Source organism: Papaver somniferum, chromosome 11 (genome assembly GCF_003573695.1).
Source record: "Papaver somniferum cultivar HN1 chromosome 11, ASM357369v1, whole genome shotgun sequence".
Classification (NCBI taxonomy): Eukaryota; Viridiplantae; Streptophyta; class Magnoliopsida; order Ranunculales; family Papaveraceae; genus Papaver; species Papaver somniferum.
Window position 1 is genome coordinate 112439318 of NC_039368.1, and position 13960 is coordinate 112453277.

At 36.6% G+C, this 13960-nt stretch overlaps 2 protein-coding genes and 1 non-coding gene across 3 annotated transcripts; all 3 read left to right on the forward strand.

The window, feature by feature from the left end:
• The first annotated feature begins 583 nt into the window (after window positions 1-583).
• On the forward strand, window positions 584-687 carry LOC113325592. The gene has a single exon (XR_003348059.1). It is a non-coding gene; the product is annotated as a small nucleolar RNA R71 (small nucleolar RNA).
• Window positions 688-5359: 4672 nt separating this feature from the next.
• Window positions 5360-6505, forward strand: LOC113324936 (MADS-box transcription factor 51-like). Its single transcript, XM_026573209.1, has 2 exons — window positions 5360-5959; window positions 6380-6505. The coding sequence occupies exons 1-2, from the start codon at window positions 5360-5362 to the stop codon at window positions 6503-6505; spliced, it is 726 nt and encodes a 241-aa protein (XP_026428994.1).
• Window positions 6506-6873: 368 nt separating this feature from the next.
• On the forward strand, window positions 6874-8838 carry LOC113324937 (ubiquitin carboxyl-terminal hydrolase 13-like). The gene is made up of 8 exons (XM_026573210.1): window positions 6874-6897; window positions 6942-7046; window positions 7149-7231; window positions 7512-7647; window positions 7962-8132; window positions 8240-8338; window positions 8425-8463; window positions 8592-8838. The coding sequence occupies exons 1-8, from the start codon at window positions 6874-6876 to the stop codon at window positions 8724-8726; spliced, it is 792 nt and encodes a 263-aa protein (XP_026428995.1). The 3' UTR covers window positions 8727-8838.
• The last annotated feature ends 5122 nt before the right edge of the window (window positions 8839-13960 follow it).

The following is a 13960-nucleotide window of genomic DNA, read 5'->3' on the forward strand; positions in this document are numbered from 1 at the left end:
CACATCAACTATGTTTTCATGCATAGGATCATTAGTATCAACAGAAGATTTACCTAAGTCATGCTCTTCACAGGATAATTGCACAATATCTAAATCAGTATCAACATCACATGCATATGGAATACTAGAAGAAATATCATTCATGAAGGTCGGGGCAGAAAAGCCTAATGTATTTGAAACCAAAGGTTCCACAACATTTTCAGCATAGACATGTTCTTCTAACATAACATTATCATCATCATCATCATCATAGTAATATGCATACTTGTCCCTATTAGCAGTTGTGGTGTCATTAGTCAACTCATGTTCCTCTAGATTAGGTTCATATTCAATATCATACACATGGGAAGGACTAAACATGCTATTTTCAAAGTTCAATTCATTATTACCTATATCATGTGACAGTGTCTCAGTTTCCCTAATGGATTCCCATTGACGGGTTTTCTCTGCAATCTCAGCTAAAAATTTCCATGCATCGTCCACAGTTTTATCAAGAAATTCACCATTACACATACACTCAACCATGACTCGATATTTAAAGTCTAGTCCCTCATAGAGGATAGCGACAAGTCTCCACTTCTCAAATCCATGGTGTGGACATTCGCTCAACAAATCATTAAAACGTTCAAAATAGTCAAAAACAGTTTCCTCATCCAACTGGACAAAACAATTGATATTTTGACGAATAGCGATGGTCCTATGATGTGGAAAAAATCTTTGGAAAAATTGATTAGTGAGTTGTTCCCAAGTGGTGATTGATTGTGGTCTCAAACCGTAAAACCATGTTTTGGCCTTTTCCTTTAAAGAAAAAGTAAACAAACGCAATTTCAGAGAGTCTTCGGACATATGTTTAGGTTGCATAATCCGGCAAATTTGTTCAAACTCTCTTACATGAGTGTAGGGGTTCTCAGAATCGAACCCTCGAAATTTTGGAAGTATTTGTATCATGCTTGCATTTATTTTAAAAAAGTTATCGGTTTGAGGTAAGACAATACATGATAATGGAGTTTTTATTGTGGGAAACATGTATTCATAGAAGGCATGAGGTTGGCCCATATTTGAAAAAAAGGAAACTAGTGTGACACAAAGCCCACTATTTGGTTGATGAAAATTTGGTTTTTAAAGGCAAGGGGCAAAGCCCATTTTGGTTTTTAAAGATGGGGAGCAAAAATTTGGTTTTTGAAATTAGAAGCAATTTTTTTTTTTTTAGCCCAAAATTTAGTTAAGTTTGGTTCACAAAAGAGGCAAGCCCAAAATCCAAAAAGTTAAGTTTAGAGCAAGCCCACTATTAAGAAACTACAAGCCTAACAAACAACTAAATTACAAGCCCAAATAAAGAAAGAAATAAAAATAAAACTAATTATTACAAACCCACAAAAAAAATAAAAAAAATAAAATAAAAAATAAAACTAAAATTATTACAATCCCAAATAAAGAAAGAAATAAAATTAAAATTAAAATAATTATTACATGCCCAAAAAGATAATTACAATTACAAGCCCAAAAGAGAATAACAATACAAACCGAAAAAAATTACAAGCCCAAAAAATTTGGGTTTGGGTTTAGGCTTACCTTTTTGGAGGGAAGCCCAGTTGGGCTTTGGTCCCTATTTTTAAGTTGCACAAGCCCAGTTGGGCTTTGGATCTTCCTAAACTTTTGCTTCAACACTCAAGGCCCAGTTGGGCTTTGGTCTTTCTTCTTTGGCTTGTATTACAGACCAGTTTGGCTTGGGTTCTAGATGCAGCTTTGGTTCAGCAGGTTTCAGCCTTAGCAGCACAGCATCAAGCCCAGCAGCTCACAGGCTTCAAATTCAGCTAGAACAGCAGGCAGCAAGGGCAGCAACAGGGGTAGTTCAGCAGCAACAGGCTGCAACAGCAGCCACAGCAGCTCAGTAGCAGTCTTGGCCTGGCACAAGCAGGAGCACCACAGCAGCTCAGCAGGAGAGCAGGAGTACATCAGCAGAGGCTGGCAGCAGCAACAGGAAGCAGCAGCAGCAGCAACACCTGTTGGCTCAAAAAGAGAAGTAAGTTTCTCTTGAAAAAGAAGCAATGAGGGATCAATACAGCAGTGATATGCAAACTAAGATGCAAACTAATATGCAATATGCAAGATGCTAATGCAAGTTACACTAAGATGCAGTTAACCTAAGATGCAATGCAAAACAGTAAGATGCACAGCAAGTTATGCAAAAACAGCAAACTAAGATACAAGAAAAACTTCAACAAAACAGCAGCCAAGTCCCCGGCAGCGGCGCCAAAAACTTGGTAGGCTTCTAATAGGTCCTACAAATTATAACCGCAAGTGCACGGTGTCGAAAGTGGAAAATGTGCAAGTACGGGTCGAACCACAGAGACTTGGGTGTGTATTGAAGTGAAGAAACAAGTGACAGTAAACCAAAGAAGCAGTGAATGACAGTGGCAAAGGAACAAAGAAAAATCAGTGGCAATGAATAAGAAAAACTTAACCAAAACAGAACATGGGAGAGAAATTGTGGATGGGAATGAAGTGTATGGATATGGATGAGAATTCTCCTTCACCTAGCTAGTTCACCTTGGTTACATCCCTGTCATGTGGCTAGTTAACTACCTAAAGTCCTTGGATAACCCCTAGCATTGCCTATCTGATTAAAGCATAGGCAATCACAGGTCATTTAGGGTCTAGGTCTCTAACTAATATGGCTTTGTGAATCCCTTAGATTATCACTAACTCCTAGCATTAATGGTATGTTTTTCTGGCTCTGAGGATTAGTTTGCTCGAAATGCAAACTTAGGTATTTATAGACCAAGGAAGTTTGGACACCAAGGAATTTCCAAAACATATTATTCTCAAGATATGCAATAATTCCCAAATCGGTTTTCATAATTCCTGGAAATGCTTTATCCAAATATCTATTGAAATCTCACTAGAAAATCTTCAATTAGTAAGTGCACATTACCAATTTTTATTTTCCAGAGATACGCATTTAATCGCTGGTAATTAAAAGCATATAAAACTAAAAACCTTAATTAAAAGATTCTCAATTTATTTCGGTCCAGGATTCTTCTTTAGTTATTAAGGAATATCTTTGAACAATAGAAGGTAAGAATTACTGCACGTGTTCAAAGTATGTCGACATCTTTATCTTTGTAAATCCTCTTTCATATTTACGATCTTGGAACCGATTTGCCACACTTCCAAACAAGTTTAGATTTGGTTCATCCGATTTCCAAAAACTATATGTGATTGATCAATATCAATTATCAAATCATTAATCATGGGTTTACGGTTCTACCAAACACAGGGATCGGTTCTACCTCCATATGGTTACTAGGACCGGATACATCAGTTACCAGGATCGGTTACATCAAGTACCAGGACCGGTTATATACCCACGATATTACTTGTGACCGGTCACACCAGTTACTAGGATCGGTTACACCAATTACTAGGACCGGTTATACCAATTACAAGGATCGATTATACAACTCTTTTGTGATCGGTCATACCAATTATTAGGATCTGTTACACCAATTACTAGGATCGGTCACACCAATTACAAATACCGATCATACCATCTTAGGTGATTACTTAAGATCGGTTTCACTAATAAAAGTCATACCAATACATAAGTCAGGCATTGTGAGTAGTTTTACCAAGATACATAACAAGTTATGAGCTGTTATACTAATCACACATATTGGTAATCCAAAGATATGCAATGAATAACAATACCAATAAGCCTAGCGATTTCCGTTTCGATTCACAAAACAAGTTTATGAATGTACTTCCTTTAAACGAATATAAACATTGTTTCCTAGGATGAAATCTTCACCTTTACCCATACACATAATCACAATAGCATTCGTACGATTATGTCGATGTCTTATATACGAAGTTCAAAAGATAAGCATTATACTTCCTATTGTAATTCCTTAATACTACGTCTATCTACTAGAGTATAATTATCCATAGGTTTGCAGTCATAATTTCAATATAGCACGACATGAAAGATACGTTAGGAATGAAACAATTCAAGTCAAATATTACTAACCTCAAGAGAAAGGATGATGTCGTCGATGTAGCTCTTTACTTCTTCACATTCTTCAAGTCTTTGAGTAATACTTGTATGTCTCATAATCCTAATAACTTTCTAGTTTAACCTATACGAAGTTGACTCTAGTACATAATCAAGCGACTCTTAATTGAGTTTTGGTTCACTAAAATATGACAACCAAACTTGACATACCAACGCTTGGTGGGTTCAACCAAGCAATGCTCTAACAGACCCGATATTAATAGCTGAAATCAATGTGAAAAATAAAAACACCTCCACAACAGGTATAAGTTAAAGACGATAAAACTGAATTAACCATTACTAAACGTCAGCATCTAAGCTAACATCGATATGAATAAAAACACCTCCAGAATGGCAAATCATACCCGATAAGTTTACATTTTCCAGCAGTGACTCATATTTACACCTAGAATATTTTCATTTTTCAGCTATATATCATACTTATGACCGAGAGTTCTTTCCTAGCCGTAGACTTTTTTGTTGACAGCTGGGTGGTCATGTTTTCCCAGCCGTATACTGGTGTTACGATTTGGATTTTATGATATGCAATTCCGAAAAAAAAATCAAATTTTGTACGCACTTTACACGATTAAAAGCAACAAAATTGTAATGAGAGTTAAATCAGAGGTATTCTTGATAGGAAACGGGTACCTAACTCAGTTGGTCATCCCCGATAATCAAAGGCTTCATGCACTCCAGGAGATCCCAGGTTCAAGTCCCGATGGAGCAATGTTTCATAATTTGACATGAAAGGTAGAGTTAGTTTGTCCCACTTGCGACATAATCAACCTCTATCTGCTTCGGTCCCCTTGGCTGGTTCCTCATGAGCCTCGCTCATAGGCTAGCACGACAACCCTAATTCAATCGCCAATCTTAATTAGTTAATCACCGTCATTAGCACTACTTAAATCAACAACATATTGAGCAATTAACAAAAGTAGTAGGACAATGAGTTTGGAAGATTGCTATTTGACGACCCTTTCTTATTTTTTTCGGCCCTCCACTAATGTTTCTGCGGATACGCCCAAGCAAACAACAAAAAAGAAAACGCGTTATTATTCCCGCTCTGTTTCTATAAACTAGACTTTCCATTCCTGCATCATCATCTCCTTCTATAAAACTACATTCACTAGAGTTTCCATTCCTGTATCATCATCTCTGCAGTTACAGTATCATGAAATCTTTCCCGCTCTGTTTCTATAAAGATTAGACTCTCCTTTCCTGTATCAACAACAACATCTATGCGGTTGCACTATCATCCCTACCATCAAATCTTCAATTTTGGGCTTAATCTCGATTGTAGTTATGGGTAAGAGAAGGATTGAGATGAAGAAGATTGAAGATAGGCAGAAAAGAAATGTGTGCTTCACTAAGAGACGCCACAGCCTATTCAATAAAGCCGCTGATTTGTGCCGTCTTACCGGTGCTGACATTTCTCTGTTAGTAATCTCTCCTGGTGGTAACCCCTACACTTTTTCTTCTTCTTCTATTTCTTGGAATGATTTAAATTATAGGTTAAAAAATACCATTAATTTTAAAGAAGAAAAAGTTGCTGATGATGAGAGAACTAGGGTTTCTGATGATGGGTTTTGGTGGAATAACCTAAACCCAGAAGAAATTGATAGTATTGAAAAGTTGACGGCTGTAAGGAATCAATTACTTGATGTGAAAGAGAAGGTTGCACAGAGAAAGCAAGAGTTGCTAGCAGCAGCAGAACCAATTGCTACCTCTACTACTACTAGTACTTGTACTGTTGGAGAGATGGAGGAGGATTCTTTTCTGTTGGAGGATGATTTGGAAAAGTTATTATCAGATGCCTATGATGATGCTCCGAATTGGTTGCCTTCTATTGATGATTCGGGAATGTTATTTGAGGGTTTAGATTATGATGAGAGTTGGTTGCCTGTCTGTTGATGATTTAGAGGTCAATCTGAACTGAATTTTTGAAGGAGTTGGATGGGAATTAAAGTTATTGAACAAACTCTAGTATCTAGTTGTTGTTTATGTTTATTTTGTTGGTACCAAGTTTTTTTGTTATTAGTATAAGTGAGAATCCATGTACTTATTCTTTGTTGCATGTGTAGTTTGAACAGGAACTTCAATTTTGTTGCATTCAGATTTAGTATTTGGTTGTTGGTTTTGTTTATACAAAGTTCTATTGTTGTTAGTACTTGATAAACTGCACTGTTTATTCTTTGATATTGAATCTTGTTAATAATGCATGTGTAATTTGTAGCAACATGAGAACAAGAACTTCAAGTTTTTGCTAAAAAATCTTGTTTCAACAACCATTATGAGTAACTGTTTTGTTGCTTTAATGTACAGCTTGGAATTGACACAGTCCTAGTCCTTGTTGGCCCTGCAATCTTGTTGCTATTAAAACCTGCTAAGGATGCTGAGAAATCCTTTTCTTGCCTCTCCCTTCTTGGAAGCATTCTTCCCTACAAGTAAGGAAACCTATCCTTTCTTGGAAGCATTCTTCCAGTCTACAAGTAAGGAAAACTTACCTGCTACAGAGCATCATTCATTTCTATACTTCCTTGTGCATCTTATGATTCTTATCTAATTGGTTATGTGAATTGTGAATCCAAGAGGGAAGTTATTGCTGAATTGAAGGCAGCTGGTGCTTCATGGATTCAGTTTGATGAACCCAAACTAGTGATGCATCTTGATAGTGGGGAGTTGAATGCATTCACTGATGCCTACTCTCAGCTAAAATCTACTCTATCCGGTCTTAATGTTATTGTTGAGACCTACTTCGCCGATCCTCTTGCCAAGGCATACAAAACCCTCCACCTGATTAGTTTTGGAATTTAGATATGGAAATTAGTTTACTGATTATGGTTCTTGTCTTGTTCAGTGTTCTGACTTATGTACAACTCTACAGGAATTATATCCTATTCCTCCACCTGACAGAACACAAGAAGATATACCTCTTCTTCAAACTGTACGATCCGCAAAAAGAACAACCGGCACCGCAGTAGGAATTGAGGTTTGAGTTGCCATTTTTTTTATCAGATAAGATTCAAACGCTGTTTGAGTTTGAAACACTTCTATTATTTATAAGGTATATGTGGGGACACGTTTTGTGAAGGGAAGTGGAAAGCCTATGAAATTCTTAGAAAGCTTAATGAGATGGCTGGATTCTCTCCAGATGAAGAGATTTAACTTTTTGAGGTTTGTTCTTCTTTGATATTTCTGTGACTCGTGTTTGTCTGCTTAGTTTTTTGTTCTGTACTCTAGCCAGAAATGCAAGTTTTAGTTATTTATTGATGCAAGCATCTGATAAGACCTCATCTTTTGATGGTAGGAAATAAAGTTTGAGCCCACAGTTACATGTGAGCACATATACAAGAAATTCACATTCCACACTATCCTTAATGACATCATTAACTTCTGCAAAAAAAATATTCTTTTTTTTCTCACTGTTAATATTTGTTTCTATTTTGGCTTATAGTGCCTTTTTTGTCTACATATTTCAGCTTGACGATGGAGACATTATTTGTTTCCAGAAACCCCTTCCAGCCGATACTATGACACGATGCCGTTATCCAGACGTTCATTCTTTTCTAGATTATGTTCTGAATCGTTGGGTATATGTGTCTCACACTTTCTGGTAATGTTTAAATGTAGAGGGTAGGAATTTGGCCAACTATACTATGAGAAGGAAAATAAACCCAGTTGAAGAAGCTTGAGCACATTGATATGCAATAATTGAAAACATTGTTTATTCTGCTGTGTTAGGTTGTATGCTTGAATTATCTGGAGAAACTGAAGGAAGATGATTTCTCTCTAGAGCTGTAAGTACTTTCATGTTCCAAATGTCTGTTGCTGTCTTATTTTTTGAATTTTTTGTTTCTTTCTTGCAGTAACTTATGTGTCTCTTCTTCTTTTTTAAATGTATAAGGTAATAACTTTTGATAATGTCACGGAAAGAGTTGCTCGGCATCTTGGTTTGGATGACCCAACCAAAATCAAACTTACTCCTCACCACTGTTGCTCGCAGCAACCCATAGCTCCAGCCATTAAGTACCATGGTTTTGACCACTTGTCTGAGATGTTGATTCACCACAATCAGGTAATTCATCACTCTGAACCTAGCTTTCTAAGGCTTGCTCGATCTTGTCAACTTAACTATTACATTTGAATGCGTCGCTGATACTTCCTTGAAGGGTTTTCCGACAGAAATCTGATATTTTGTATTTCGAAGTCTTGGACATCCCTCCACCACTGTTAGAAGGTTTAAAAACTCTGAATGTTTCTTTTCATCATGCAAAAAAAGATGTGAGTAAGCATATTCCACATTGGTAAGTTACTCTGAATCATGCTCAGTCTGTAATTCTAATTAACTCTGAATGATATGTTTGCAGACTGTCATTCACCGAATTAGTCTTCCAAGCAAAAGTACAGTAAGCAGACGTTCGTATTCCTTAGGTTTTTTGATCAACAGTGATCCGTTTATTGTTGGATTATCTTCTAAAATATTGTGCAATCTAGTGAAGTCCAACATATGATCTTATTCGTCTATTTTCTCCAGTTTTCATTCTTACAGATTCTAGAGGAGGAGAAGAACTTGGGTACTCGGGATTGCTTGGTTTATGTTTATCACTTCACAGAAGATGCATCTGAGACCCAAAAGTGTTCGGTAGTAAAGACTTTAGTATGTCACTAACAAAACCTGCCATATCTTGATATATGAAAACTTAGTTGCAAAGTCTAACCATATTCTAGATCTTAACTGAGCTGCTAATAACAGACTCAACTTGTGACCTTTCCAAGAAAAAACCTCCTGACTGATAGACGCATTTATGTGTCTATTTTGTTCTCAATTGTATTGTTAGACTCGATTAAATACTTATTGTGTTATTTTACATTTTTGTAAATGTTTTTGGAAAAATAAGCTCTTGCGGCGAAATTGGCTCGAAAAGTGGTGTTTTACACCCTAGGATGGAGTACTAAAGACACCCCAGAAATGCACCGGAGGAACCCAGAAAAAGTGTTGGAAACACCCCAGAAAAATTACTAAAGACACCCCAAGGGACATGTGTTATTCGGACTCCAGCAACGGATAAGGGGGCGACCACTGGATAAGGGGTGACCTTCTTCGCAAATTCAAAAAAAAAAATTGGCGGGAGAATGGAGAACACTTCTGCAGATTTTTGATCGAATTGTTGAACGTGTTCTAGGGAGATTCAATGGCTGATTTTTGGTAGATAGTTGTGATATGGCCTATTAAACACACTGTGGGCGTTTGGTTCGACCAGAATTGGCTAGAATATGCTAAATAATTCACGGGTTGAAAACAGGGCAGTTCGTATATATCACGGGTTTCATGTGATTTGGAGGAGATTCAACGTGTTTTGTGCGTGCATGGAAGACACTCACAGCCTGTTGGAGCGTGAAGGAGTTAAATATGGTAATTTGGAGGCTTGAAAACGCGTGAGAAGATGAAACAGGAAAGAAAATATTCCCAGAAATATTTTCTTTACTGCCGAGTTAAAAAGAATTATATGGAGTGAATGAGCGAGATTCGATGGGTCTGTTGGCTATAAATAGGTTGCTGGGGTTGAGTAGAAGGGGTGTCGAGAGTTTGGGGTCGATAGGAGAGCTCAGGAGCGAGAAATCAAGAGTTGATGAAACTCTGTTTCTGCTGCTGCTGATGATGAAGAACACCAAGAACACGAAGAACAGACTCGTAGGAACAGTCGTTTATCAACAGTGAAACAGACTCACTGGCACTTCTTCTGTGTCGTTTATTTTGGACGCTTTCTGTGGGTCGCACATTCACTGTTTTATTATTTCATCACCATTCTCATCCTTGTAAACACCCTTTGAGCAATAAAAATGAATTTTGAGCGTGTTTTCAATATGCGGAGCTAGAACCCATCACTGGGACGACGGAGGAAGCTGTTTTTCACCCATGTGGTAATTCTATTTAATTTCTTTATGACTATTTGCACTATTATAATTGATTTATGATTTTTCTTGATTATTTGTAATTTCGTTTGATGTCGCATGCTTAGTCTTAGGTACTTTTGATGCGTCGTGCTTGTGATTTACATATAATTCTTTATAAAATCTACCTTGGCAAAGATTTAGAGTCGATGTTTGTTATTTTATGAGCTTTAATTGTCCGGAATTAAATATTGAACTGCATGAATGTGAGAATTGGTGGAATCCCGAGTGCCAGTAACTCTCTTCATCTTGTTAATATTTTTGTATATATAATTTTATTAAATCTAAAATTTCATTTCCTTCACAAGTCTGAAACGAATCTTTTTACCACTATCACTACAACCATTTGAAAATACATCCAATTTTGGCGCCGCCGACGAGGATTTGTGCTTAGGTAGAATTTTTAGGTTTTTATTATTTTTTATTATTCCATTTGTTCTTTTTACGTCTTTTTGGTTGTGTCTTTGTATTACAGGTTTGAAGTTGGATACTAAAGACCTTGGAATCAAAGCTTAAAGCTAAAAGAGAAGGAAAAAAGACAAAGCAAAAAAATAAAGAAAAAAAAGAGAAAAAAAAAAGAGAATTATTATTATTTTTTTAAAAGAGACTTTCCATTTTATTTTTATTGTAATTATTATTATTATTTTTTGTATTTCTTTTCATTGGACTGGACTTTGGACAATTTATTTTAATTTTAAACCCTACGAAAGGGTTATATATAAAAAAAAAAATTAAACATAAACTGTTTGCAGGGAAGGACGACGATTACAATATCGTCTCGGCCCCTCAGGTTCGCACACTGACACCGGAGTCAGTGGCCCGAGTCGACTACAACGGTTCTTCGCCCGTCTGGTACGGGAGGTAAACTTCTAAACACCCGCGAATCTCCTGTCAGCAGGTTTACTGTATGCCTTAAGGTGATTATATGTTGAGGACTGAACCGGCTGCTTTAATTTCCTAGTAAAGGGAAAGAACTGGCCATATAAGATAAGGGTTCGGATTTCATCACCGTTCCCTTCTTGCCCGCCTTAGGTAAACGAAACCTAACGCGAACCCAAGCTTAAAATATGATTAGAACGAGACCGATAGGGTAACGAGCTTGGTAGGAAAATCTTCCGAAAAATATTGGTTACTCTTTTAAGCATACTTCAAAGTTCTTGATGGTTTCTGTAAGTTGAATGCGTGACTGCGCCGCCTTGTGATAGCGGTGAGGCCTTGGGTATCAAAGCTCCACTGAGCTTCCCTCTCCTCGATTCAACTTACATTAGCTCGGATTGGTTCCAGAGGGGTGTGCTCAAATTGTAACGAATTCCTTTTCGAAGGAATAGAAGCTGGTCTAGAAAACAATATAAGTGGAGCCATCATGCTTTTTGTTTGCTAGATTCTATAGGTTTGATTTGGTCGAGTCAGCCTTGTTTGTGATTGTGTAGAATTCCCTTTCAATTAAGAATGTCGAACTGGTATGATATAAGCCAATACAATGATTATCGACCTGAATTTGAATATGAACATCATCCTTTTTATGACCATGTTGGGAATAGTGGTTGGGAACGCCATCCTTTTCATGGTTATGGTTCATACCATAGTGAGCCCAATTACTATCCACACGCGAATTGGTCTTACGAGCAAGAAAATCAGGAACATTATAGTACTAGTTACGCGTTTTTGGAAAATTACTTAAAAACTAGTCCTGATTATGATATTTCTGAATCTGTTCCTTCTCTAGAAGAGACCCAACAACGGATTAAAAGGACGTATAAACGTTTAGTTGCAATGAATAGTTTAAAAGAAGAGTGTACACGATATTCTGAGATGATAAACGAGAGTAGTGAACGTATAAGTGTTATGCTCAGTGAAATTCAGGCACGTCTAGAGGCAGAAAATGAACAGTTAGCTAATGCTGCTCGAAATGATCTAAATTTCCAAAATAGTGTTTCTAATTCTACCCTTGATATCAATAGTGAATATTTGCCTAATTTAGAGGACGAGGTTAGAATAAAAGACACTACTTATTTAGATAAGGTTCAATCATCTTCGTACTATTATGATGAGGATAGTAGTAATGAAGAATCTGAAATGTGTAGGCATAATGATCAGGAATCTATTAATCCAATTGAGCTTTACAATGATTCTAGTTCAAATCCAAATAATTTTTATGATTATTCACCTATTCAAAAGGACGAGGATTTGATTAGGGATACCACCGTTTTAGACGATGTAGTTTTTCCTTTTGATTACGAAGCCGATAATGCTTTAGAGGAACGGGTTTATTCCGAAAATGTTGTTTTAGAGTCTAGCGACTTAGAAACAATAGTCTTAGACGAAGAAAATGAACTCGTAGAGCTATTAAATATGATTAAGGATGCGTCGCTTGAGTATAACCTCGAAGGAGCAATTGACTATTTTCAGGATTCCAATGATCTAGAAATTAAGGAAATTGTAGCTAGTCTATCTAGAGATACCCAAAAATCTAAAGTTTTGTGGTGATTATCATTCTCCTTGTGCCATACCTTTAGATCTTACAAAGATCCCTCATTTTGGACTTGATATCTCTGCCTCGACCATTTTACAAGATTACCTCATACTCGTTTTTCCGAACCTAATGATGTCCAGGAAGAAGTTCAGTCATTAGAAACCCATCCTCTGGTTGATGTGGTTTGCCCAGGCAATAATACCAAGATTAAATTTGTTTTACCAGCAAATAGTTTGCTTCCAATTGTGGGAACGTATAAATTTCAACTGTGTCACTTATTAAGTTCTGAGACTAAGCCTAAGTACTTTAGGTTGATAGAATCGACACATTTTCTTAAGAATGACCACTACTCTCATTGTGGTCAGTTATGTAAGTCAAACCTGATTGACCTAGAGGATCCTCAATTATTTAGGTTATTGTTTTGTGCTTCTAAGTTCTTATTTGAGTTTTTCCAGACTCTAGGACCTAATGATTCGGATCCCACCTATGAAGAAACGCAACCAATGAAAATATTTTATTTAGACCCTTTCATAGAACCTGAACCTGAACCACAATTAGATATAAATATCTTAATCAGTAAACTAGATAAGGGCATGCTATCCTTGTTCACTTTCTTGGGTTAGTGTAGTTTCCTTTAGTCAGATCTTTTTGGTTTTGAAGACCTACAATTATTTCAACTGTTACTTTTTGATTCTATGAGATGACTAATTCCTTCCGATGTCTGGCTGAAGACTTTAAACTTAGCGTTTCTTGGGAGGTAACCCAATCTCATGCAACACGGTAATATCTTTCCTTAACTCTTTTGCTTCAAATAGTAACAATTTCTCTCCTTGTTCATGCTTTTAATTTTATCTTTAGAACATTGAGGAAAATGTTAGATTTAAGTTTGGGGGTATGTGAGAAACTTTTCAGTTACAAAATAAATAAATAAACTCCAGAGCCTAGAAATTTATGCTTATTAAGGTTGGCACTAACAAATCTAAGTGGATGGGAACATCTTGGTTATAGGAGTTGAGGAACCAATCTGATTAGATGGAAACATCGAAAGAGTCTATTCATAAAAGCACAGAGCTCAGGTGTTAGTAATAACATGATAGTTTCATCATATCTCGTTGAGTCCTTTTCACTTCTATTCTTATTTTGTTTTGTTTTTAAACTATGTTTCTCTAAGAGAGTAGGTGGGTCCCACGATTCAAGTTGTTACCACTGCTAGGGTAGAATAGAGTGATTGAGATTCTTTAGTGGAAAAAAAAAAGAAAAAAAAAGACCATACCAATTAGACCAATAGGAATAAACATTAACACTTGGATAACAATATGTGTGTGTTCTCCCTGTCTCCGTCGTCTAAGCAAGCGTGGAATGCAGGACCCGTGGGAACTATCATGTAATCTGCTGACAAGAAGCATGCGCTTGGATCCAAAAAGATCTATTCATGTCGTTAATCAAAAAAAAAAAATTGTTCTATGTAGTCAATCACT

What these genes read in the sequence shown, in the direction of transcription:
- LOC113324936 (XM_026573209.1), top strand. Translation starts at nt 5,360, where the DNA reads ATGGGTAAGAGAAGGATTGAGATGAAGAAGATTGAAGATAGGCAGAAA. An exon ending in ATGATGAGAGTTGGTTGCCT is followed by an intron (nt 5,960 to 6,379) that starts GTCTGTTGATGA and finishes TTTAATGTACAG; the next exon opens with CTTGGAATTGACACAGTCCT.
- LOC113324937 (XM_026573210.1), top strand. Translation starts at nt 6,874, where the DNA reads ATGGAAATTAGTTTACTGATTATG. An exon ending in AAGAGATTTAACTTTTTGAG is followed by an intron (nt 7,232 to 7,511) that starts GTTTGTTCTTCT and finishes TTTGGCTTATAG; the next exon opens with TGCCTTTTTTGTCTACATAT. An exon ending in GTCTTCCAAGCAAAAGTACA is followed by an intron (nt 8,464 to 8,591) that starts GTAAGCAGACGT and finishes TATTTTCTCCAG; the next exon opens with TTTTCATTCTTACAGATTCT.